General features: G+C 39.8%; 1 protein-coding gene across 1 annotated transcript; it reads right to left on the bottom strand.

Moving 5' to 3' along the window:
• Positions 1 to 319: 319 nt before the first annotated feature.
• On the bottom strand, positions 320 to 25008 carry YWHAG (tyrosine 3-monooxygenase/tryptophan 5-monooxygenase activation protein gamma). The gene is made up of 2 exons (XM_074345896.1): positions 24694 to 25008; positions 320 to 3723 (listed from the first exon to the last, which is right to left on the bottom strand). Exons 1-2 carry the CDS (start codon positions 24778 to 24780, stop codon positions 3067 to 3069), a joined length of 744 nt encoding a protein of 247 aa, XP_074201997.1. The 5' UTR covers positions 24781 to 25008; the 3' UTR covers positions 320 to 3066.

Here is a 25008-nt window from a genome sequence, read left to right as displayed (position 1 = left end):
TATTTAGACCCCCACCCCTCACCCCAGAGCTCAGTTTTGTCATTTGCCCAAGGATCAAAAGGAGCCATGATTCAAACTTAGGTTTGTTTTGTACCAGACACAATGCAGACCCCAAAGGTGCCATCATTTTTCAAGGTCAGTAAACCCAAGTCTGATTCCCAGACAGAGGCGCTTTCCAATACATACTGTTTTACCCCTTTCCCCCAACCCTACTTCATTCTTTGAGTGGGGGAAGGGGAGAGAACACCCACATCCAATCAAACCTTCAAAAGCAAAGGAAAATTTCCACTCATTTAAATAAAACTAAGTGGCACTGACATCAGATCTGTAAGTTTATTTGCTCAATGTACGACAGCTACATAATGACTCACATTCATGATATTCCATCACTGAGGAAAACTGCTAAGAATGGTCCGTGTGTGAAATAATTCCTTAGAGAAACACGGAGTTGGAAAAATAATCACTGATTAGACCTTAAAAATAGTTCACTGCATAACATGACAAAAAGCACAAAGGCTCATTCAGAGAACATACTCATTGTTCTCCTACACTGTAATAGTTGTAATTTCACCATGACAAACACCAGACATTAAGATTAAGCTAACACTGGTGTTTCTTTTGCTCCCCCCCTTAAAAACAAAATATATAACTGCATGTCACTATAGCAACATCCAAAACAGATCAATTTGTTACGATCACTATTTGGTAGAGCAAACTTTACCCCCAAAAGGAAAAATTAAATTAAAAAAACTTTTAAAAATTTGAAGACTTAGTTTTTTTTGTCATAGGAATACATTAACACCTACAGTATAAGTTAATAAATTTCAAGCTACTGTATAGAAATACAACACTAGCATGCACAATATTGTATCAATAGAGTAATGGAGGAGTAATCATTTCACTGGACAGTATCATAGGCAAGTGCATTTCTTTAAAAATAAAGAAAAGAAAAGAAACCATTCAAGCTGCTTAAATATCAAGTCTCCCATCCCCTCTTCATTTTTAGCCCTCAGATACGGTTTTATCTTGCATTATTCTAAAAAAGCAGCCAGAGCCAAAGCTGAAATTTAAAATAAAAATAGGTTTTGTAATTCCAGTAAATCATTTCCAAATGCTACAAGGAAGGACACAACACTACTCACTGGACATGAAGATAAATTAAGGAAAGCCCCACCTACCCCCCCAAACCTTTTCCCATCATGGCATGGACTTCAGGCCCTTGTTATAGCACAGAAACTATAAAGTTCTCTGTTAGTTCTTCTGGTAGGTTTGGTTAATCAGGACTTTCACGCTAGCATATGGAGGGGACCTTCTAAGGAAAGTCATGCTGGGTAAACTGTGCCACACGATGTTACAGAGCATCGTCACACTCTTCTATCTTCACTGTCACCTGGATCCCGGTCAATGTGTTCATTTCAAAACTGGAAGCTCCATTCTGGTTTTAACAAAAGCACTGTCAGGTTTTCCTCAATTACTAATTCCTCTCCTTGCCTAAATAAAACAAAGAAACAAACAAATCTGGTGTCGTTACCTATCTCGGGAGTTCATGCTGTTACTGATCTTATAAAAAAAGGCTGAACGCACGTGCAACGGGTCGTGTTTTCAAAAACACTTACCCAAATTGAGAACAAAGGACCTAAGGCTAACTGAAGACAAACTTGTGGAAATAGCATCATGGTTTCCTTCAGTTCTAAAATGTGCACAGACTGCACAAGTGAGATCAATCTCCAATGTCTATGCTTTCGTTAAAAAGAAAAAAATACATAGAAAAAGTTTTGGTCAAATAGGAGTTAAGTATTCATTATCTGATGATTATAGTTTATTTTCCTACAACGATTATTTGGGGAAGGAGTGTTTTCACGGAGGAAAAACTGACACACAAGGCTCCCAAAATTGGACAGAATGTTTATGACTAGAGCTCTTCCTTTAGGATTTTTCTACCAGTAAGCGTCTAGCACCTGAATTTTCTCACACTGCACCACGAACTTCCTCAAACGATCACCAACTTCTATACCCCAACAGCTTTTCAACCCAACCGAGTGCGTGCCTTCAGCATACGGTACAGCGGGGAAGACTCAAGTGAGAGGGAGATGGCAGTGTAATCCCTGAGGAAGGAGCTGTGGCAGCTTAAAAATCAGGATTTCTCTGAAAATACCAACACAAATGACATACAGACCTGAATTTTCTCTATTTTTGCGGTGGTTAACGTTTCTATTAAAGTGATTAATAATTTTTGTGGTGGATTTAAGTTAAGAAGAAAGAAGGACAAAAATCCCACAGCCACCTGCCAAGCACCTAGTAACCAAAACCTAAAGTAGCTTTGATTCTCCTCAGGCAAGCCTTTTGGCCTAGGAGACAGATTAACAGTAAAACCAACCTGGATAAGGCTCAATAAGGATGAAAAGCCAAAATAACTAGCAAAGAAAAATACACAATCAATGGCTTGATGTTACATATGGCTGTAATGTAGAAATACTGTAAACTGCAATTTAGTGTTAATACTGTCAACTAATCAGAAACTTCTGAAAACTGGCAAGGCCTAAACCATAAGGATAAAATATACCTTATGTTCTAAGTCTATCAGCTTGGGATTTCAGCTATTCCATGTCTCGTAGAGTACACCCTGAAAAAAATGCACAGCTAAACAGGTGAGATAGAAAGTACCCAAAACTTAAAAGACAAGAGCCTATGTACATAAAAATCCTTACTGGAACCACAGAACTTACTGAATGAGGGCCATTCCGTTTTAAGTTTTCTTTTCATCTTAAAACCCTATTTTCTAGCAATAAGTTAAATTAAAGACAGCTCCACTTGCATTAATCTACAGAACAGTCCATATGCCAGTGTGAGGCTGCTATTCCAATACCAGCACAGCTAGCCTGACTTTCCACTAGTGGTATTTTGGCAAAAATGTCAAAGAGGCGATCAAAGACAGGACAGGTCGTGGGTTTCTCCCTAGGAAGGTCACCCCTCCCTTTCCCTCCCCCACCCGACCCCCAACTCATGGGAAAAAAATAAAGACTGCAGTAGTAGCATCAGCGTGCGCTGCCAGTCCACCTGGGGGCCTTAATTGTTGCCTTCTCCACCGTCGTCGTCTTGCTGATCGCTCGTCCAGAGCGTTAGGTTGTCGCGGAGAAGCTGCATGATGAGCGTGGAGTCCTTGTAGGAGTCCTCGTTGAGAGTGTCGAGCTCGGCGATGGCGTCATCGAAAGCGGTCTTGGCCAAGTGGCAGGCTTGCTCCGGGGCATTCTGGATCTCATAGTAGAAAACGGAGTAGTTAAGGGCCAGGCCTAATCTAATGGGGTGAGTGGGCTGCATGTGCTCCTTGCTGATCTCATGGGCTTCGCTATAGGCCTTCTCAGAGGACTCAACGACGGTCGCCCTCTTCTCCCCAGTGGCTACTTCGGCCAGGTAGCGGTAGTAGTCCCCTTTCATCTTCAGGTAAAACACTTTGCTCTCATACTGGGTCTCACTGCAATTCTTGATCAGGTAGTTATCCAGCAGGCTCAGCACATCCTGACACACCGCCTCCAACTCCTTCTCTATCTTTTCACGGTAAGCTCGCACCATCTCTATCTTCTTCTCATTACCATCTGCAGATGTCTTCTGCTCAATGCTACTAATGACCCTCCAGGAGGAACGACGTGCCCCAACCACATTCTTGTAGGCCACAGAGAGAAGGTTTCTTTCTTCATTGGACAGTGGCTCATTCAGCTCTGTCACCTATTAGGGGGAAAGGATAAAGAGCTGTTACGGTACTGATAATGTCAGTTGGGTTAATCACATCTTAATGCCACTAAAACACAAAGAGACCTATCAGTTGATTAAAGTAATTAACAAACAAGTTAAGGCTGTGTGGGTGTATGGAAGGGGGATGGGGGTGGAACGAAGAAGGAAAGAAACTGCAAATGGATCGATGCTGCCTGAACCCCTGCTTCCTCCCTAGAAAAGGATACACATGCTTATTACATAGCTGTTCCATGGAACAACTACCAAGTCTAGCTCTTAGATGACAGATCAAACTTTGATCTCAACTGCAAAAGGTCAATAGTTCTCTCATGTAACATTACAGACATACAAATCCTATAGGTGGCTTATATACCCCGTCAGTTTTTTTTTTAAGAAAACAGAAAGACAGCTTCCTCCTAATCTTGCCCTGTTTACCGAACTTCAGTCCCATCCCTTGGTGGAAATACAGTCAGCTTCAAGTTGATTTTTGAGAAACAAAGAAACTTTTCTGCTCTTCTGTTAAAGCAATATGAATCACAAAGCTTAGAAAGGAAGTCAATATTGGGGGCATGGGATTGACTCTGACGACTCTGACCACTGAGAACTTGGGGTACATGTGTTTGTTAGTGTTTGAATACAATTAGCCATATGATGGAGAGGTGAGCAAGGGCATTTCTGAGCTGAGGCGGCCAATAGGAATTAATGCTTCTTTCAACTGTGCATTTCTAAAGGGTCTTCATCGTCCCAAAGACTAACGGCCTTGAGGGAACTAAAGGAACAGTACACTGATGTTTTATATTTTTATGACTACCAAACAAGTGCATATAGTAAACAAATTAAATCAAGTGACTAACACTGCACTTACTTAATTTATATTACCTGATTTCTGTGATGTCAGAGCCAGACACCTCTAAGTGTCTGACAACAAAATTTTACAAGGATAGAGCTTTTTTTTTCTCTCTCTCCCTATTCTAAGGTCACATTTTTATTTGTCTGGTTAACTATCATATCTAAACAGGTACATACTAGGTCAGTGGCAACATCAGGAACGCTAGATCATGTGCTACTTCCTAAGTCTTACAACAGACTAGATTAGATGCTTGTCTCACCTCATCGTCTCATGTACCTGTGCTCCAGGGGTAAGCATGGTTAATTGTAAAAAAAAAACAAAAAAACTTCACACTTCTACCTTTTGTTCTTCTGCCTCTGCCTAGAACATTTCCCAGTGTTCCTGCCTACAAAATACTTACACAGCTGTCAAGGACCAAGTTATGCTCACGTCCTCTATCGTATCTTCTCCATCTCTACTCCTCCCGCCCAGAGTTAAACTGGCTACTCTGATCCCTGTGTACATCAACCACAGCAGCCACATAACATTATATTACTTATAGTTGTGAACCATCGTGGGATATAATCCAAAAAGATATGCAAAACTATATGGGGGGGGGTCTGGGATACCAAGAGACTTATCTATGTATGAATCATTTACATCCGGTATGTAGTCCTCTTTCATAAAGGGGCTGGGTGGGAGAGGGTTATGCTTAATGAAACTGGTCCTGTAATTTACACAGTATTTCTCAGGTATAATTAAATCAGAATGTAAACCAGATCATACTTAGGAGTTTATTGCAAGCAATTCTTTCTTTGAGTAAACTGATCATGCTTTGCTTACCAACTCTCACAACATCCAGCAAACATACACTCAAATATTCCTAAATTCATTAGTGGCTTTTCTTATGTTAACCTTTTACTACACAGTACTGATTCTCCACTCTAATACCAGAGGTGGCCTAGGTGAAACAGACGCAGAGCAGGGGAACAGGGTTTTGGTTCTACTGGATGTCAGAGCAGAAGGAGACCAGGAGAGAGGTGCTTTCTACTCTCTGACCCCCTTCCCGACCCTCTGTGGAAACACAGCTTCCCCTGAATAGGAGCCGTATCATCTCACAATCCAATTCTCCATATATTCTAGACTCTGGAGAAACTATTCCCAGCCCTCAGACCACTGTCACTCCTGTGGATTTCTGATGTATATGCAGATAATCCAGAAGATGGGGGTTTTCCAGTCCCACCATTTACTAACGATATTGAGACAAGCTACTTCATCTCTCTGGGCTTTGGTTTGCGTATCTGTAAGACAGATTTCTGCCTCTTTCATAATGTTATTATAAGGGTGTATCAGACGAATGAAAGTGCCCCTGACAAAGTGCTATAGAGATGCGCGCAATTACTTTTGAGAATACCTCGCATAATTTCCCTTCATTTTAATTCTCACCACAGGAGGCCTCTACATTTCTTCCATCATCTCCTCGGTTCTCTTCCTGTATCAAGTATCTCATCTCCATTTCAACCGATTCTCTAGTCTAAGCTCAAACGTCCTTAGCTACCTACCTTACATCACTTCCTTTCCATAAACTTTAGTATCAGACTGCCTAGAATAACTCCCCAGGCTAGCTTTCAAACAAGCTGAGGTCTCTGAAGGCCTTTATCATAGGACACCTACCGCTGTTCACTGAATGTGCAAACACTGAAGACTAGCGGCCTCTAGTGATAACGTGGTAACTGCCTCCAATGGAAGAAGCCACAGAGCCTAAGGCCATTGAGATCGGGTTCTGGCCTTTCCCCTAAATCATGCTGTCCTTATTTCAAGAGCCAGCAACTATTTAAAGCTCAAATGACCTCACCAGCACTCTATACCGTTAGATCTCCTCCTGCTGCAAATGTTCGGCTGCAGAGCCCAAAGGTAGCCACTTGTGCTTACATAAAGTTTGCCCAGTTGCCTCAGACAGACTGGAACATGGAGATTATGAAATGCCAGTATTACCTTTAGACAGAGTGACTCAACCACATTTGGAACACACCTAGCTGTTCTCTGCCATTGAAAAACTAAGTTAGAGGGAAAAACCTTTAACTCTTAAAAAGTCTGCTCGAAGGAAAGTAAGATTTCTCTAAAAACCTTAAATCAGAATTTTATAGAAATCCTTAAGATCAAAATGACTTGTATGAAAGTTAATGTGATTTTCACTTTAAAATAAAAGGGATCTCAACCATACTAGCTTCAAAAGTCAAAAGATCAAACAATTATTCACATAGTGTCCAAAAAAGGTAAAAAAAAAAACCAAGACAGAATGACTATTCAATGTGGGAAAGTGTGAAATATCTATTATCTATCATTTGGGAAGAAAGGTAATGTTTTTCAAAACAGTCACTGAACTATTTCTAAGAATCAACACTTGTAAACATGGTCCCCCAAGTTTACTGTCTTGGCCACTGGAAAATGTGGATAATTTCTAAGTTCTCCAGCATTTTATGTTCTGCTTAAAAACAAAATTAAGGATTCCCTTCTCAACTCCTATGACACTAGCTCAAGTTTAAATTTCTTTTAGTGAGTTAAAGATAGAGAACTATTAGCCAAAAAGGTTAGAAAAATCTGTTATTTTCACCTGTTATTCTGTTATTTAAGAAACAGAACTCCCCAAGTCCCAGCTGCTAAGGAATCAGGTATTAATTACTATCAACTGTTCTCCCCTAAGAGTTGATGAGGAGAGAAATCTTTTCTACCTAAGATTAGCAACCCTTGAGATTCCTGGAAAGCTATTTAGATGCCTTTCTCACCCTATGTCTTGGAGCACACCAAGTCATTCACAATTTCTTTAACTTATGAAGAACTTTAAATTGTAATGAATTCAACTTCAAACGTTTAACCTTCTTAAATAAAACCTGAATTAAGTTTACTTTAAAATGTGCTTCTATCGTGAAGAATCCCATACAGAAGTTATAAACTAAGTTACAGTGGTGAACATAAGACAGCTGATTTAAGGGAAATTGAAAATCTCCACAAGGAAAGAATTTAAGCTCATATCCAAAAAATAAGATAGGAGGGATGAACAGGCAGAAAAAAGGATATTTAGGGCAATGAAACTATTCTGTATGATACTCCAATAGTGGATACATGTCACTATACACTTATAAAAATGCACAGAATGTACAACACCAAGACCGAACCCCAGTGAAAACTAAAGATCTGGGTAATAATGAGTCAAGTGTAACCAGTGTACTACTCCGGGATACTGAGACGTTGACAGTGGAGGAGACTGTGCGTGTGCGGGAGCAGGGGGTATATGAGACCTCTCTGCTTCCCTCTGTAAACCTAAAATTGCTCTAAAAATAGTCTATTTTTTTTTTTAAAGTTAGTAGACACTAGGTATAACGTTTGGCCCTGTCATGCATTTTTTTTTGGTCCTTCTAGGTTTAAAGAACTATCACCTGTCACCTGCAAGGGCCAAGAGGCTATGAAAAGGGTAAATGCAGTGATTACTATATGAACACCCTACACCGAAAATGAAAAGATGACAAGACGGGCATCAATGTCCACATAATAGATAGTTTATCTATATACTGTGCAGGCAGCAGAATAAACCACTATAAGTAAAAGCGACATTTCTGCTTGAATATAATTATCATGTATTCTAGAGGTGATCTACTAAATAATAAACCAAAATTTTTGAAAATAATCTTTAGTTCTATCTTGCATATTTGAGCAAAATGCATTGAACTTGAATTACCGTCTAAGCAGAAAAGAGTTAACACAACAGGCTTAAGACAGCTATCTTTAGAAAGGTCTGCTTGGAAAGTTGACCCTTGGCTAGCATCTGAGAACTTGGGATATTGGGAGGGTTCCCACCAAACCCAGATAAAAATGGCTCACCGTCCTTAAAATTGTTTGTGTAATAATGTGGTTTATGCTAAACACCTATCTTCCTTCTGAGGGTCTTGAATTTGGTATGTGCTAGGCAGAAAGTGCCTATCTAACCAAGTCCCCAATAAACCCCTTGGGCACTGAGTCTCTGATGAGCTTCCTAGTACAGAATGTTTCACACACGCAGCCTGTGTGAGTCCCCTGGGAGAAGACTTAAAAACTTGTGCCTGGTTTCCTCTGATCTACTCTGATCTTTGCCCCAAGCACCTTTTCCCTTTGTATTTCCTGATTTAGCTTTGTACTTTTCACTGTAAGAAATCATAGCCGTGAGTACAGCTACATGCTGAGCCTTAGGAAATCACTGAACCTAGGGGTAGTCTTGGGGACCAATACATATTTCATTCTAGGAAACTTGATATGACATGTCACATAGGTCTGATGACAAGAAAAACCACTGCTTATCAGATTATTCATCAAGCACATACACTGACCATGTGTCCCACCACACCACACTGTGAAGACAGGGCCAGGCTCAAGGTCTCAGGGATGAGAGGAGAGCTGGCTGAGAACCTGGGCTTTTCTGATAGTCACCAAATCCTATGTTCTTTTCACAACTACCTCACAAGGTAGACACTTATACAGGTGTGATGCAGAGAAACGAATTGACTTTTCCCCCAAAATTACACCACTCACACACAGCAGGGCAGGGACACAAACTCAGGACCTCTGGTTTGAAATCCTGTGCCCTTTACTCCCACTGAGTCTCTGATGATGTAATCATTGCAACATTATCAGAGAAAGGGCTAATTTCTTTCATACAGGCAGACCTTCTTTTACTGCACTTCAGATACTGCAGTTTTTACAAACTGAAGGGTTGTGGCAAACTTGTGTTGTCAGATTGATGGCTGGCAATTTTAAGCTATAAAGGACTTTTAAATTAAGATATGTACTTTCTAAAGACATGTAAACATAACTTCTGTATGCACTCAGAAACCAAAAAATGTGTGCGACTCACTTTATTGTGATACTTGCTTTATTGTGGTGGGCTGGAGCTGAACCCACAATATCTCCAAGGTCTGCCTATACATAAAGAACTCCTACAAAGAATTTAAGACCAATCAGTAATAGAAAAGTGAGCATAAGGAATAGACGATTTAAAAAAAAAAACAAAAAAACAGGAGTACCCAATCTCATTCACTGTATAAATGTTAATTTTTCTTTAATCAGACTGGCAAAACTTAAACTTTGATGACTCATTGTAAAGGCTGACAGTGTGGATAAACAGGCGTTCTCATCCATTGTTAGAAACCATAAATTAGTACAAACTTTATGGAGGACAATTTGGAAACAACTATCAAAATTACAAATACTAAAAGACCTTCTGACTCTGACACTCCATTTCTAGAAACTGCATTTGATTCACTGCATCATTTGTAACAGCGGAAGTCTGGAACCTAAACAGTCTTTCGATGGGAGACTGGTTAGATTATCCAAACAATGGATTTCTAGGTATCCATTAAAAAAGTATTTGTATATTCTCAGTGTATTTCTAGAATGGTCTGAAAATGTGGCTGGGAGGCATTCAAGGCTGAGGAGGTTGAATTTTGACCTGTTACCTATTCAAATAAACCCTCTCCATAGTTGATCCAGGCAATCACATCCACCATTAAAGTTTAAAGTTAATTTTGAAAACCAAGTTTTAATTTTCCAGAAAAGCCCAAAGCCAGTAGTTTTATATAAACAAGCTTATTTGGGGGGGGGGGGATTAGATTTATTTGTTTACTTTGAACTCAGGACCTAAGCATGCACACTGAGCTATATCCTCCCCCTAAACAAGCTTATTGATGTAAACAACTCACACCCACATCTGCTGCTCTGTGCTCACCACCCCACCTCCACCAAGAACATCTTAAAAAAAAAACAAAAAACTTTTATTAGGTATATAAAAACCTTTCATCTTTTACAGATTAGGGCTGATAACATAAAATATGTACTACAGATTTCAGCCCTGTTTTATTGAACTACTTACTATTTCTAATATTCTTCCAGTTTATTCCCCATCTAATCTTACGGTTTCCAAATGTCGTTTGTCCTTTCCCATGGTTATACTTCTTATACTCGTATCACATCTTACTGCACAGACAAGGACAATATTAATAATGCTTATAATGAGCATCTTTGTTTTGAGTTTAATGGAATGCTTCCAGTATTTCATTCTTTTTTTTAAATTGAAGTATAATTGATCAGTGTTGCATTCTTAAACACTGCCTCTTGGTTTAAAAGATATTTCACTATCATGTTAAGTATTCATCTGTTTCATATTTTTTAAAATAACTTTTGTGGTCTCAGAAATGAGTTCTTCACCAAAATTATAATTCCTCTTTTGGCCCTCCAGATAACATTTTATGATTTAATATTGTTATTTCCATTTTAAAGTTCAGAAAATTAAGGCTCAGAGCCAAATGAATGGAATACAAATTTCATGGTTCAAAAACCCCATGTGTTTTCCCCTATAATATGACTGGTTCTTAACCAAGCAGGAGAAGCTTTCTGTAAAATACTTTCTACCTCTGCCCCTCAAAGATTCAGGGATCCACACGTATCTTATTTCTCCAGATTAAGAACTGCAGCTCAGTGTTCCTCAAAATGCTGAGTTACTACATGCCTCAGTATTTCCACTCTTAGGTATAAATAAGAGAAATGAATATAAGGTCCACACAAACACTAGCACATAAACGTTCACAGCAGCATTAGTCAAAACAGCCAAGAAGTGGAAACAATCCAAATGTCAACAGATGAAATAATAAATGTAGCATTATCCATACACTCGATTATAGACAAAAAAGGAACAGGCACAAAAAGGAAGAAAGTACTGATACACAGGACAACACAGATGACAATGAAAATATTAGGCTCATGAAAGAAGCCTGTCTTGACACAACATTGTAAAATGACTGTAACTCAATAAAAAAAAATATTAAAAACAAACAAAAAAAAAGAAGCAACCTGTCACCAATGACCACACATTGTGTAATTCCAGTTATATGAAATGTCCCAAGCAGGCAAATCTATAAAAACAGAAAGTAAATTAGTGGTTGCTTAGGGCTTTTTTTTTTTTTTTTTTTTAAGGTGGGAGCGGATTTGTTGGCAGTGATTGCTAAGGATACAGGGTTTCTCTTGCAGGAATGACAATGTTCTGGAATTGAGATAATAGTGATGGTCACACAACTGTGAACATAATAAAAACCAGTGAACTGTACACTTTAAGTGGGTGAACTGTATGGTATGTGAATTGTATCTCAATAAACCTATAAAAAAATAAAACTGTGACAGTAATCACAGTCTATACAGCACTTTCACACACCAGTAATTAAATACTAGCTCATTTGTTTGACAGGTTCAGAACTCCAAATATTCCTGCTTCATAATATGTGGGCTTTTACAAAGAAAATTCATTATAATAGAGCACAGACCTCTACCTCTTATATTTAATCCTCCTCTTGTGACTTCAAATAAACTATATAGTCTGACACAGATTAATATTTCTCAACATGCTTTCCAAAAATGAGAACAAGATCGTTGTTTATTGCTCAGGTATAGTTAAGCAAACTTCAAAAGGGTAAGAATTTTACATTCCCTACCAGGGTTATTTTTCATTATGAAGCATTCAATTTCACTATTATGGGGGAAAAAGTCAAGGAGAGAAACATACTAAAATAACAACTTGTCAAAGTGCAGACAAGCCACACACACATACCAAACCTGGGCTCCTCTCCCTCTGGCAGACCCTGCTGGGTGAAGGTCTTTCACCTTCTACTTGTACACCTGTGAGAATTCCACTTAAATCCACCGCTAGATATTAACTTCAGAAGTAATGTGACTTCACACTAAAGCCAAGTTTATCGCCTTACAATGGCCATTCACTGGCCTTAGGAATTTTACTTCCTGGGGACAGAATCAATTCTTCAAGTAGGTAAAGATAGTCTTTATACCCCTAGGTCTTCTCTACTTACGGTTTCTATGATCTGGATACAACTCCCCCACCATCCTCTTTCCCCAAAATATGCTCAGTACTCTTCTGCCTGATATTAATACTTCAAACTTTAACCAACCAGGCTATGTTCTGAATTCAGCACAAATGAACTAGTATTTACAACCACTAGTTTTTACCATAGATTTTTTTTTTGGCGGGGGGAGAAGAAACTAAACAAGCTGGTATACGTGAAAGTGCTGTGTAAACCATGGTACAGTGCATTCTAAAAAGAGCTCTATTTAGACAATTATCTATTGGGCAGAGGCCAGGCATGCTGCTGAACACCCTACAATGCACAGGTCAGCCCCGTGCAAGTGCAAAGAATAATTTGGTCCAACTGTCAATGTTGCAAAGGTAGAAAAACCCCGCTCCAAGTCATTACTACCCACACCAGGTCTCACACTCTTCCTCATATTACGTCCTTCCCTGCTCTCATGCTTTCCCCACCACCTAAAATGCACTTCCAGAATCCATAAAGAAAAATTCCCTATATGTTGTTCTTCAAGTCCTAATTCAGATACTTCCTAAAGCCTGCAGAATTCTCAGGCAGAACTTAATTTACTGCTTCCTCTGTGTACCAGTAACTTTCACCTTGCACTTTTTACACTGCTTATTTCTAATGCCTTGTGGTGTGACTCTATACTTTTCTTTTCCCCCAAAAGACTGAAATCCTTATGGGCAGGGAGTACACTTCACTCATCTGTAAATCACAGTACCTGAACAGTCACTTCTGAATGTTTGTTAAGTGACATGAATCTACACAGGATGTATCCAGTCCAGACAACTTTCCGACCCTGTATGTATCCCCTTCCTTTTTAATATGATTTTGCAGCTCCCTGCATTGAGAATTGGAATATATTTCTCCACCTCTATAATCTGAACCTGATCATGTGACTTGCTTTGGCTACTTAAGAGTTAGCAAGCGCGAGGCAAGCAAAGGCCTGAGAAGTGCTTGTGAATCGGGGCTCACTGCTGGGAACCCTCCAAAGCTGAGAAAACCTGGGTTAACCTGGAGATGAGACCATGAAGTGGCCTTGGCCCCACATGGGGTTAAGACCACTGTAGTTCATCCAGCCCCACTGGATCAAGCCTAGGCCAGAACTACCCAGCCAGTCCACAGAACTAAAATCAGAAATATTTGTTTTAGGTAGTTTGATTAAAAAAACAACAACACTAATCTTAATACGGCCATTGTTAAGTATCATCTGCACCAAATGTAACGGAACAGTTGAATTTTAGGGCCAAGGTACAGGACTTGAAGCAAAAATAAGGTCACTTCAGATGGAGGGTATAGTTCAGCAGCAGAGTGTGTGCCCAGCATGCACAAGGTCGTGGGTTCAATCCCCAGCACCTCCACTGAAAATAAATAAACCTAATTATCCACCCCAAATAAAAAATTAAAAAATAAGGCCACTTCATTAGCCCAGATTCCACCCGTTACTCCAGTCTGATCTCACTTTTTAATAACTGGGACATGTGCCAAGGCTCTGCAGCTCATCCTATAACCCCAACTTCAGAGCAAATATACTAATACTCTAGCGCTCCCTTGGCTGGCAGTCAGAGAACTCTGTTCTAAAAATTAGTTAAATCAAAATTAGTTACACAGGATCTTATACAAATCCATACTGACTCCTTCACCACCATCTCCTCTTTCGTGTCTTTTCTGTTTCTAAAGTTTCTCCTGGAATCAATGTCATGTTCAATTCCTTAGGATTGTTTACCTGTGTCCAGAACTCTGGTTCCACTTCCCTATCCAAGGCTATTCCCTCAAATTAATTATAAACACCAGTTCAGTCATTTCATCAATTCTGACAACATATGTATCCCCAAACCACACCTCTGGCCTCATTCACAACCATTCACTTTAAAAAGCAAACTTTTATTATCCTTCAGTATTACCTACCAGTCCTCACTCCCACCTACTAGACTTGCTCTTGAACCCCACTTCCTTTTCCTCTCAGCCCTGTCCCTCTACACTTTATTCTTTCCTTCTGAGGTTCAACAAGATCCATCTAATTCAATTATTTTCGCATTTATATCAACATTCCTACACCCTATCCTACTACGCCATCTCTGAAACACCCATTCAATCAATAGAACCACCCAGCCTGCTTTCTACTCTTATACCCAAAATACAGGTGAGGGGAGGGAGGGAGAGATCAATAAAAAAAATTATAGACTGTAGTCACTACAAACTAAGTTTCTTTTAACCTCAGCTGGGCCCTTAGCACTCACTGCCTGGCAATCCTTGCTCACTCTGGCCTCTTCAGAAAAAGGCGACCACAGACAAGGAAATTTCACGGCCTTTACTCAACAAACAACTCCATCTACCACTGCCTCCTCCCTGTATACAAACAAGATGCTTCTTCCCTCTCAAGATATTCCTATCAGTCATTCTCTTTTCTGTACTTTACCATTAATATGTAGACTAAGTTCAGGTTTAAAATAAATGATGCCTTTTAACTGCCTCACTTCCTTACCATTTCCTCACCTTTCACCCACGCCTCACCCCACTACCACTGTCATCAACTGTCTTCCTACCTCACATATCCCCAAGTTCTCTTATGTCTTCAATAAATCTATTTTATTTGGGGTGGGTGGGAATTAGGTTTATTTATTTATTTTTAAATGGAGGTACTGGGGATTGAACCCAGGACCTTGTGCATGCTGAGCAGGGATTCTACCAATGAGCTGTACCCTCCCCTGGCTACCATCTTAAATCTTAATTCCCAAGGAATCCAACACTGCAGACTGATCACCCTTTCTTGATGCTCTCATCCCTTTGTTAGCTTTCTTGTTTGGTTTTCTATCACCAACTACATTTTTCCTCCTCATTCCAGTCACTACTGATGTGCGATTCCCCGGGTTTCACATTTTGCCTTTGACTCTTGATTTTTCCCTAGATAACCTAATTACACCTAGTTTTGACTGTCATGAATTCATAGACCGTCAGCTCTAGGAGGGCAGGGGATATTACCTTCTCCTAGCCTTAGGCTAGAGCCTGGTCGTTAGTGGTTCCTAAATAAATGTTTACTTAATGAATAATACATTATTAACACATCGCTTACCCCCTGCCCCGCACTGTTCTAAGGGCTTTTCATGTATTAAGTTGTAGCCTGATGTCTCTATTTAAATCCACTTAAATGCTTCCTCCAACACAGCATGACAGCAACTGACTTTACCTCCATCATTTCTCCTTCTTCCTCCTTTCATCTCTAGTCATATTCTCTCTCTCAAATCTGCCCTCCCTGTCCCTGACCAGGTACTCATCCCTTCAGACTAGACCTGAAATACTAATCAGTCTCTGTCCCTCTGCCCCACTGTCCTATTCAATTTCCACACTGCTGCCAATGCTCTCTCCAAACCAAAAATCGGATTATGATCCTCCCCTGCCTAAAATCCTTTAATGACTCTCCATAGCGTAAGAAAACACCCAAACTCCACTTGAACTTTTGTGAACTGGCCCCCATTAATCTCTCTGGATTCATTTCCTAACATTCTCCCAGTGCAACCAACAGGGACTGCAATAATGCAACAGACCTGCTCCTTGTACGTTCTGAAACTGAACAATGCTATTCCCTCTGCCGGGACATTCCTGTCTTCAACCTTGTCCCTTCCCTCAAGCCCCCCTGGATGACACCACTCTGCCTTCACTTCTCTAAATCTCCCCTGATGCCCAGGGTGACTACAATGTCCTCTTCCGATTCCACAGCACTGGGCTGACGTTCACTTTTTTTGTGTGGAATACTCCCATAGATGTTCAATAATCCCCCCTCACAATTCTATCTGCCCTATGTGATTTCTGGATGAGTACCTTTCATTTCTTCCACCATCTAGAACATTAACAAAATATTCAATTAGCATTCTTTTCTTCCTTTAATCTTCACCCAAATCCCCTCAAAACACATCTCCAGTTTGTGGATTCCACACAAGACTATATTAATTTTGATGTATAAAAACATCACAGCTTCCCATTTCTTTCAAGTGACATACTCTTCCATTCAGTTTGAGTGGCATCCTTTGACCTCTTAGCAACACCTATTAAGACTCGAACGACAAAAACCACAACACTTACCTCCTTATGCTAAAAACTGCAAGTTCTCCTCTGTACTTAAAACATACCATAATCATGGCACCAAATGTTTTCTAAAACCAGACTATACTCATATTGAGTAATTTTTCTTAGGACTGTCCTAAAAGAAGTTTGTTCTGTGTATTTAAAACCTAGACTACATAACCACCCTTTCAAGGACAACTAAATGGAATAATACTAAACATGCAGCAGTTTGGAGGATTTTCGAAGCTTCCATGAACAATGGAACATTGACTAAAATTAATGGAAACAGATCAATGAGACAACAGCTAAAAGATCACCAGTATCCACATATACACTTTACCTATGACACTTTTTGAAAACTAAAAGCCTTTTAAAAGAGCCAGAGATTTAGGGGGAAAAAATACTTTTAATTCAAGCCTTAGGCAAATTATTTAAAACATTTCCACCTGTAAAATGGAGCCATTACTTTCTAAATGTGAAATTAAACAGGGAAAGTATACAAAGATGCTTCTCAAGTGATAGTAAATATCCAACTATGTTGCAGTATTTTATCCAAGAATGTGTAACTTAAAATCTCTTTTCTTCCCCAAAAGATTATAGTCAATGCAGAAATCTACACAACAGATGTAAAAAGGTAAGTCATATCAAAAAAGTACCCTAGGTTTTCCATTATGGTCCAAATGCTTAGTTAACTCATCAACATTTCAGAGTAATGCTATGCCATAACAACTCAGTAAATAATGGTACTGACTTGATTTTCACAACAGATACAAACGCTTGCTAAAAAAGCTAATTTTAGTCATCCTTTATTAAAATATACATGTATATATAGCCAGATCATAAACAGAAAAATCTGATCAAAAGGCAAGAGTATCATTAAGTTCCAAATAAGAAATAGTTATAATTCAGCGTTTTTGAGAATCTACATGCTAGACATAAGTTCTAAGTAAGTAATGTCAGTAGAAACATATTTAATGCAAGTTTTAAAATTCAGTCTATTACTATAGCTGTTTTGGAGTTTATCACATTGTTTTCCCTTCCTCAATAAATGGATCTAGTTCCAAAAATCTAGTCTTTTTCTGCAGGACCTTCAAATGATAAAAAATAAAACGGCAGTATATTCACTACCTACCTACCTATTCATACACACAACCAATAGTATACTGACTTTAAGGCAAAAATGATTTAAAATGCTTGGCAAAAAACAGAACCAAACAAAAGCAAAACCTGTTTACCCACACCATCCTCAACAAATCAGTTGGGTTTTAGCATTTCTATCAGATTGGGGATAAAAGCCAGAATTGACAGAAGATATCTCCCTTAACTGCCCTTTCTTAAAAAGGGGGGGGGGGGGAGGCAGTAAAAAATGAAGAACAGTCCTGTAACGACAGAACCCTTTTCTAAACCTACAGAACAGCATCTTCTTTCCTCTCCCCATTCACAACCCATCCAGTCTCCTCATGAGCAAAGGCTGATAGGAGGAAACACTTGGATGTCAACTGAAGGGAAACACTCATTTTTAAATCAAGGAAAAAATTAAATTGTCTGCCGTCTGGATTAAATGCTTTAGGCTAGAAGCTACACTTTGAGGCTGCCAAACTTGAATGTAAAGAGATCTCGCTGGCAACTGGGGCATTTGTGGCAAATAAGGAATAATTTTAGGTCAATAAAAGCCATCTTGCAAGATGGTAAATCCCATGGGGACTAGAAGAGTAGGAAAGTATATAGATACAAAATTGGCCAATATGCTGACAAATGGTGAGACTGGGTAAACGGGGTTATATTATGCTATTATCTTTATTTTGCATATATTTGAAAGTCCCAGTCTTAGTTGTTTCCTTTTAACTTGTTTTAAAAGGCACTCATTCCAACCACAAGAAAGCAGAGACTCGCTGCAAGTAAACTAGCAGTCAAGTTTTCAATCTCATTTTTTCTTTTTGAAGCAGAAAGGGCAATAGGGTATCCTTTAACTTTGAACCACGTGTATGTAATATCTAAACAATTACGTTTCAAAACTTTTAAGAGATAAATACCGGCACTAGTGATGGTTTCAAGTTCCTTAAAAATTATTCTTATTCTTTCAACAATTCCACTTTAGGGTGTCCGTCCTAATATACAATCTGTTTGAAAGCTTTCACCACAAAGATATTCATGGCAATATTATTTACAAATCTGGAAACAGCGTAAGTGCTAAATTAAAAATAATTAAATTATAACACACTTACAGTACTGTTCAGCCACTGAAAATACTAATAACAGAAGAAAATACCCTCGGAATATCAAGGGAAAAAGGCAAGGTACAAAAGCAAACCTAAACCCTGTAGAAATTATTATGGTGATCCTTGTCATTTACCCTCAATTTTCTAGGGTCCTAAAAGCCAGGCATTTTTGTCATCAGTAGTCAGTCCCACTGATGACAGTGTTCCAAAAACCAGTCTCCCTTAGATCACAGCATCCCCAAGTTCAAGATATTCTAGAATTTTCCTTCCTTACTCACTTGTCCCCTCACTCCCACCCAGCTTTCCTTGTCTGAGTGCTTTTCTGCTGTTCTTAACCTATCTTAATTCCCCTTGTCCTTACAGTTGGGTCATTTTCAACCTACTGGGAAAAATCTAGTCTCTAAACTTTAAAGATTCTATTTTTATTACACAGATATTGTTAGAAAAACCAGATGTAAGTCATATGTGAAGAGTGGAGTATGATTTGAAAATAACACCTCTCCATGAGTCTATCCATGCCAGAAAGAGCCTCACGTAAAAATGTCGCAGCTGGAGTATGGGCTTGTTTGCATGGGACTGTCCATGCTGGGCCTTCTCTGCGAAGACATACTCATGGACGATTTCATGTTAGCCCGCTACGAGAGGAGCTCTGTGCTGAACTGAATGGTACTCCAACAATTCAGTCAAAAAGACTTGAAGCTTATTTCTACCTCCTTTAAGTATTGGTACCCTAGGCAACTTTGTTTCCTAGATTTTGGTTATTTGAAGATGGTAGCTTAAATGTCCTATTAATAATTCCTTTCAGAAAGCTAAAGAAGTTTAAAGCAAACCTGCATTTTTCAAAGCCTTCCTCTTGTTACCTCTTAGCCTTCTCTCACTTCTCACAGCAGCACAGCTGCTCTTCACACTCAGCGCTGGGGGGAGGGGGGAGGGGGGAGGAGGGATTCCTCCTGCGCTACCGTCACCACATGTTCAGCTGCCCACTGCTGTCACTGCCACATTCCCCGGCCTGGCACCCCTGTTCTAGTAGCAGAGTCATTAAGAGGGAAAAGCTGACACTACACCTGGGTCCTACTAAGTTTGGCTTTACACCTCTCCAAAAATAAGACAGTGCTCCAAAGATTGAGAATAAGGGCAATGAGTTTATTTGGAAACTATTTTTTAATGTCCTATTAAAAATCTATGTATGTAAGAATCCTCTCATTTCTGTTCACCTATTCACAACCCAACTAATGCGATGCACCATTATTATATTAACACTATTCAACGTGGGTCAAGAAAAATCTACCTCTGTGGGACACATCCTTATAAGTGATTCTGACAAAAATTTGGCTTAGACATCACCAGTTCTTTTAAAAGGAGAAAAATAAAGACTCATGCAAAGTCCTTAAGATTTACAAATATTTATTGTGCCTGCAAAATCATGGAACCAAACCAATTTAACCACCTATCTTAAAGCTTTCTTTTGGGAATTTCTGTTGATCACTTTTCATGTAACTTTTTTTTTTAACTACTCATATTTATAAATTAGTAAAATCAACATTCAAGGATTTCTGCAAGTGCCAACCTAAAGTAAGACGATTTGGTTTGGTAGCAACCAAAATGACAGGTGATACCTAAATGGAATTTAGGGAAGACAACAGAAAAATGATTATGAGAGGAAATGCCAGAAGGTAGTCTACATAACCTAGAAAGACCAAAAATAGAGGCCCCCATAATTATAGTTTTGAGTATCTGGCAAAGCTCTAGCAAACAGAGCTTAGAAAATAAGACAGTGACTTATGTGTGATTCCCTCCCCTCTTTTGACTACTAGACCCATAAAGTGGTCTTCGCTTTTTCTTCTGAATCTCATGCAACCTGGTAGAAATACAGAAATAATCAGATCCCCTGCCAGATAAAAGGGTTAGGACTGTTGATATTGGGGGTGATTTGTTCCTGGCAGCCTCAGAAGCACCAAAACGATGTACTTTACATCTCATTTACAGGAAGTCCACTGTGGTTTAGAATCCCATGCTTTAACAGCGCACCACTTTAAACACTGCACAGTGTCCACTAGGGGACCCCTGCCACCCAGCAGGGCAATCATGTCTAACAAAGTCAGCCTTGGGGTGGAAAATGAGTAATAAGAACACCAGCCAAATTCCTATAATCTCCAAATAGTTAAGAGTTTGCTCTGATTCCAGGTAACTTGTTCTTATTAATTTGGGTGAGCATCATATAGTTTTTAAACCCTTAACTTTTTAAATGGAAACACAAATCTAGCTAAAATAAGTCCCTTTTTTCCATTTATGCTGAAAAGGTTCAGATGTTAGAAAACAAAGACAAAGGGTTACTGATTACCTTTGGCTGTGAGCACTTCATTACTGACACATTCCTGAATCAGTAATCATGATTTGAAATTCAGCCAGCTATAGCCAGACCATCATCACTTTTAAAAAATACCATTTTCTCATTTTCTCTAGAGGTGATGGCTACACAACATTGTAAATATACTAAATGCTACTGAATTGTACACCTGAAAATCGCTAGTTTGTCATATGACTTTTACCTCAATAAAACCAGAATCATTTTCTCCATTCTTTAATAATTCAGTTAAGTTTAATAAATAAATAAGGGTTCCTCCAAATACTAGGGGATGAAATCCTCTCCAGGGTCTGGAGTTAATCCAAAGAACTGTAATGAGGATGCACTTTGAGCAATATTTTTTATCTCAATCTAATTCAAAAGACACATGAGATCTTTTAAATAATCAGAAAAAGCATTTAATAGTCATTTCAGTTATTGCAAAGGATAACATAAAAAGCAAACTGTTATTTGTATTCTTTCCACCCCAATTTCAGTGAACTGAAATCACATGACTTAGAATACTGGCTGGCAGGACTCTACCTCTGAAGAGTCTGCAGAGGTGTCATTACTCCATTAGTGATAATGGCTATTGATCTAGCCTCTTGGAAGAGCTAGTAGGAAAAACAGAATATTAAAGTCAGTAAAAATTTTAAAAGTGTATCGATTCCACTAGGAAGACTTCTTAAAAAATATAATTAAGGTAGCCTTTTGCCACCCACTAACCCCCTCACCCTTGAGTTAAATTGCTTAACCCAGTAACTTCAACAAATTTAGTAGCCCAGAACCTTCCCCCATCCCGCCCCCAACAAATACCAGTAGCCTACTTATAATATTAACTTCTCAAGAGGCTACTGAAATCCAAAGGACAGGTTTGTGTTGTCTATTAAGTAGAAAACGTCTAGGTGTAAATGTAAGCCTACACATTTGTCTTGAAAGACTAAACTTCCCTCTTACCTCCTTTTCAAAATATCGCATACATTTCTATCCTGGTCACCCATATACAACTATCACAGGTCCTAACTACTACTAGGCTAATGTCATTAAATGCAAATGCAACCACTCTACCATCTGGATGATCTCAGCCTTAGAAGAACTCACTTAAGTGCTCAAACTTTTCTTTGTATCTTCCTCCTGTATTTCCCACATTCTATGATGAGATGACTTTTATAAACAGAGGGAGAACAAAGTTTCAAAAAGTTACCTTTTTAAAGCATCTACATTTCCTGTTTAATCCTCACAACTTTTCCAAGTAGGTGTTGACCCATTTTATAGATGAGGAAAATGAAGGTCAGAAGTCTGCCTAATTCCTCAAAGTCACAGTAAACAGGTTTGAAAAAGGTCTGCTTTATTTTATAAACTCTTCTTTCCTCCACACTCCATCAAGGAGCAGACACATAAACACAGCAAAAGAGAACCTTTTCAAATACTAAGCTAAAGTGTTCTGTAACGGATTCTCATTCCCCAACATTTACTGAAAATGACCCAGTAGGAAGTCTTAATTTTTTAAAGGTTTTTATTAAAACCTGCCAAGTTAATTTGCAATAAACCCATGTATACAGCTTGCCCCTGCACTATGACCACAAAACACATCCTTGTTTAAAATTTCTATATTTATTCATTCAATGCCCAATTTTAACAGTGAGATCAATGTTTAAAATCATGAATATATTTTATAAACTTCTGAGAAAACTAGAAATAGGAAGGTGGACAGGCATATCTAGAGGTCACTGATGTGCATATCTAGGGATAAATGGGGACCAACTCTCATCTGGTGGAAGATAAAGTGCTTAATTCCACCTGCCTTATCTGCTAATTTCTGCATTACCTTGGACAAATGCCATTTGCATACTCCCTATCAGCCCTTAGGTGCATTGCAGCCTCTGTGTCATTGTGTGTGACATCACTGGGTTGCTATGGATATAGGTGCGAGGTCACTCGCTTTCCTGTGAAACTAGAAGTGTGGAAAAATTAGAAGAGTCTAAATAACACGAACTAAAGGTATTTGCAATACTGATATCCATTAAAAGTGCAATGTATATACTCTGAGCTTTAAAGAGCTCAAATTGAGCTGTGGCAATATTTAGTATTTTATTACAGCAGTACTCCCAATTTCAGAACCAGTTCTCTTCCTTAACAAGCTAAAAATCTTCTTTGTTAATGTAGCTGGCTTAATATAAAAGCATGACATTGTCATCTTTTGTAAACCAGTAAAGTTATTCAATCTATAACACTATACTGCTTCATTAAAAAGGTTTAAATGTGCAAGGTACACTCCTGCATCCGCTGCACACTGGAGATGCATTTTAAAACCTTTGTTACATAAGGCAGGAAGTTAAATATTAAGATAGTGGGAAACCTAAATCATTAGATAATTTTCCATGTTGCATTTATTAATGCTCAATATTTCCCCCCTCCTCTAATATTAAACTGGTTGACCACTCATTAGATAAATGTAGTGTTACTGACGAAATGGTGCAATATAGGCAGGAATCTGCATCTATCTAAGACAAAATGCGACAACTGGAGATCAGTATTCTCTTTTCATCAGCACTGAGGATGCGCTAGTTTTTTTTTTTTTTAAGCCTCAAATGCATTTAACAAAACAAATTAAAAAAAAAAAGAAAGACTTTTTCCCCTTTAAAATAACTCCTCCCAGCCTCCACCCAGTCTAGGCTCTCTGCAATATGACAAATGCAGAATCTTCTGGAATGACTTGATACTGCCTCCCACCATCGCTTTGTTTGCAATATCAGATCAGAGAGATTATTTTTTCAACTTATAGGAATTTCAACAGATGTGTGCCTGTATTTAAAAAAGAAACAGCATATGTCACAAACTGAATCGGTCACTAAATTCACAACCTTTATTTTAAAGACAATACGTACCCTTTCAACACAAAAACATTACGAAAAAGATGACATATTGAGAACAATCAATGAAAACGTTAGCGAGACAAACATTCCCCTTCCTAAAAGCAAGAGGGCTTACTTTGGGGAATGGAGAAAGGAGGAGCCTTTTGTTAAGAAAAACGTGAGCAAGGAGGTTTCGATTTTGCACCACTGAGCCCAGATTTTCAGGAGAGCCTACATTTTTTCCGGGGAGGTTCTAAAGGATCTGTCTGGAGAGGCAGTGGGGCGACTTGGGTGGGGGGAATATTAGAAAACCGGGAGACCTGCTGAGTGAATGGGAAAGGCGCCGCCCAGACACCAGGGAGAAAAGAGGAACCGCATCCATGCGGTCCCCCGCCCCCACACGCCCAGGCTGGGAGGAGGGGAAGTGGGGCACAAAGGATGCGCACGGCCCCCGCACAGGTCCCCAGCAGACCTGGAGGCGCGGCAACCAGAGACCCCGCTCCCGAGACCAGCCCTGCAAGACCCCGCCCCAGCCCGAGCGCGGGGAAGGCCGAGGAGGCAGCGCCGCCGGCCGTGGGGGACGCTCGGGTAGAGGCCGCGTCACACCCGGGTCCTCAGAGCTATCGGGACCTTCCCCAACCCCTCAGGGCGGCCAATCTGCAGTCGCGACAGGCGACTAGCCCTCCGGCCAACCCCACGAAGACCCGCGTCTGCGAAGGAGCTGGGGAGAGGCGGGGGGAGGGGAGGAGAAACTCACGTTCTTCATGGCCGCGGCCATGTCGTCGTAGCGCTCCGCCTGCTCCGCCAGCCGGGCTTTCTGCACCAGTTGCTCGCGGTCCACCATCTTCACGGGCTGGGTCGGTCCGGGATAGGAGACCGGGACGGCCTAAAGGGCTCGAAGGGCGGCTGTGGCGCGGCTGGAGCCCGTGTGCCGGAAGAACCGACCCACGAAGCGAGCAGCTGAGGCGACAACGGAGGCGAGAAGGCTGCAACTCGAGCTGCGACCGCAGGACCGGGCGCGAGGCGGCTGCGGCTGCTGTGCGTGCCGCGGGCGGACAACCCCCTGCGGCCC

Source organism: Camelus bactrianus, chromosome 18 (genome assembly GCF_048773025.1).
Source record: "Camelus bactrianus isolate YW-2024 breed Bactrian camel chromosome 18, ASM4877302v1, whole genome shotgun sequence".
Taxonomy (NCBI): Eukaryota; Metazoa; Chordata; class Mammalia; order Artiodactyla; family Camelidae; genus Camelus; species Camelus bactrianus.
The sequence above is the reverse complement of the archived record's forward strand: the minus strand, read 5'-3'. Positions and strand labels throughout refer to the sequence as shown.

Excerpts from the sequence above, each read along its gene's own strand:
- YWHAG (XM_074345896.1), bottom strand. The coding sequence starts at position 24,780 with ATGGTGGACCGCGAGCAACTGGTGCAGAAAGCCCGGCTGGCGGAGCAG. Across the intron at positions 3,724-24,693 it reads TGGCCGCGGCCATGAAGAAC|GTGACAGAGCTGAATGAGCC; the intron begins GTGAGTTTCTCC and ends TCCCCCTAATAG.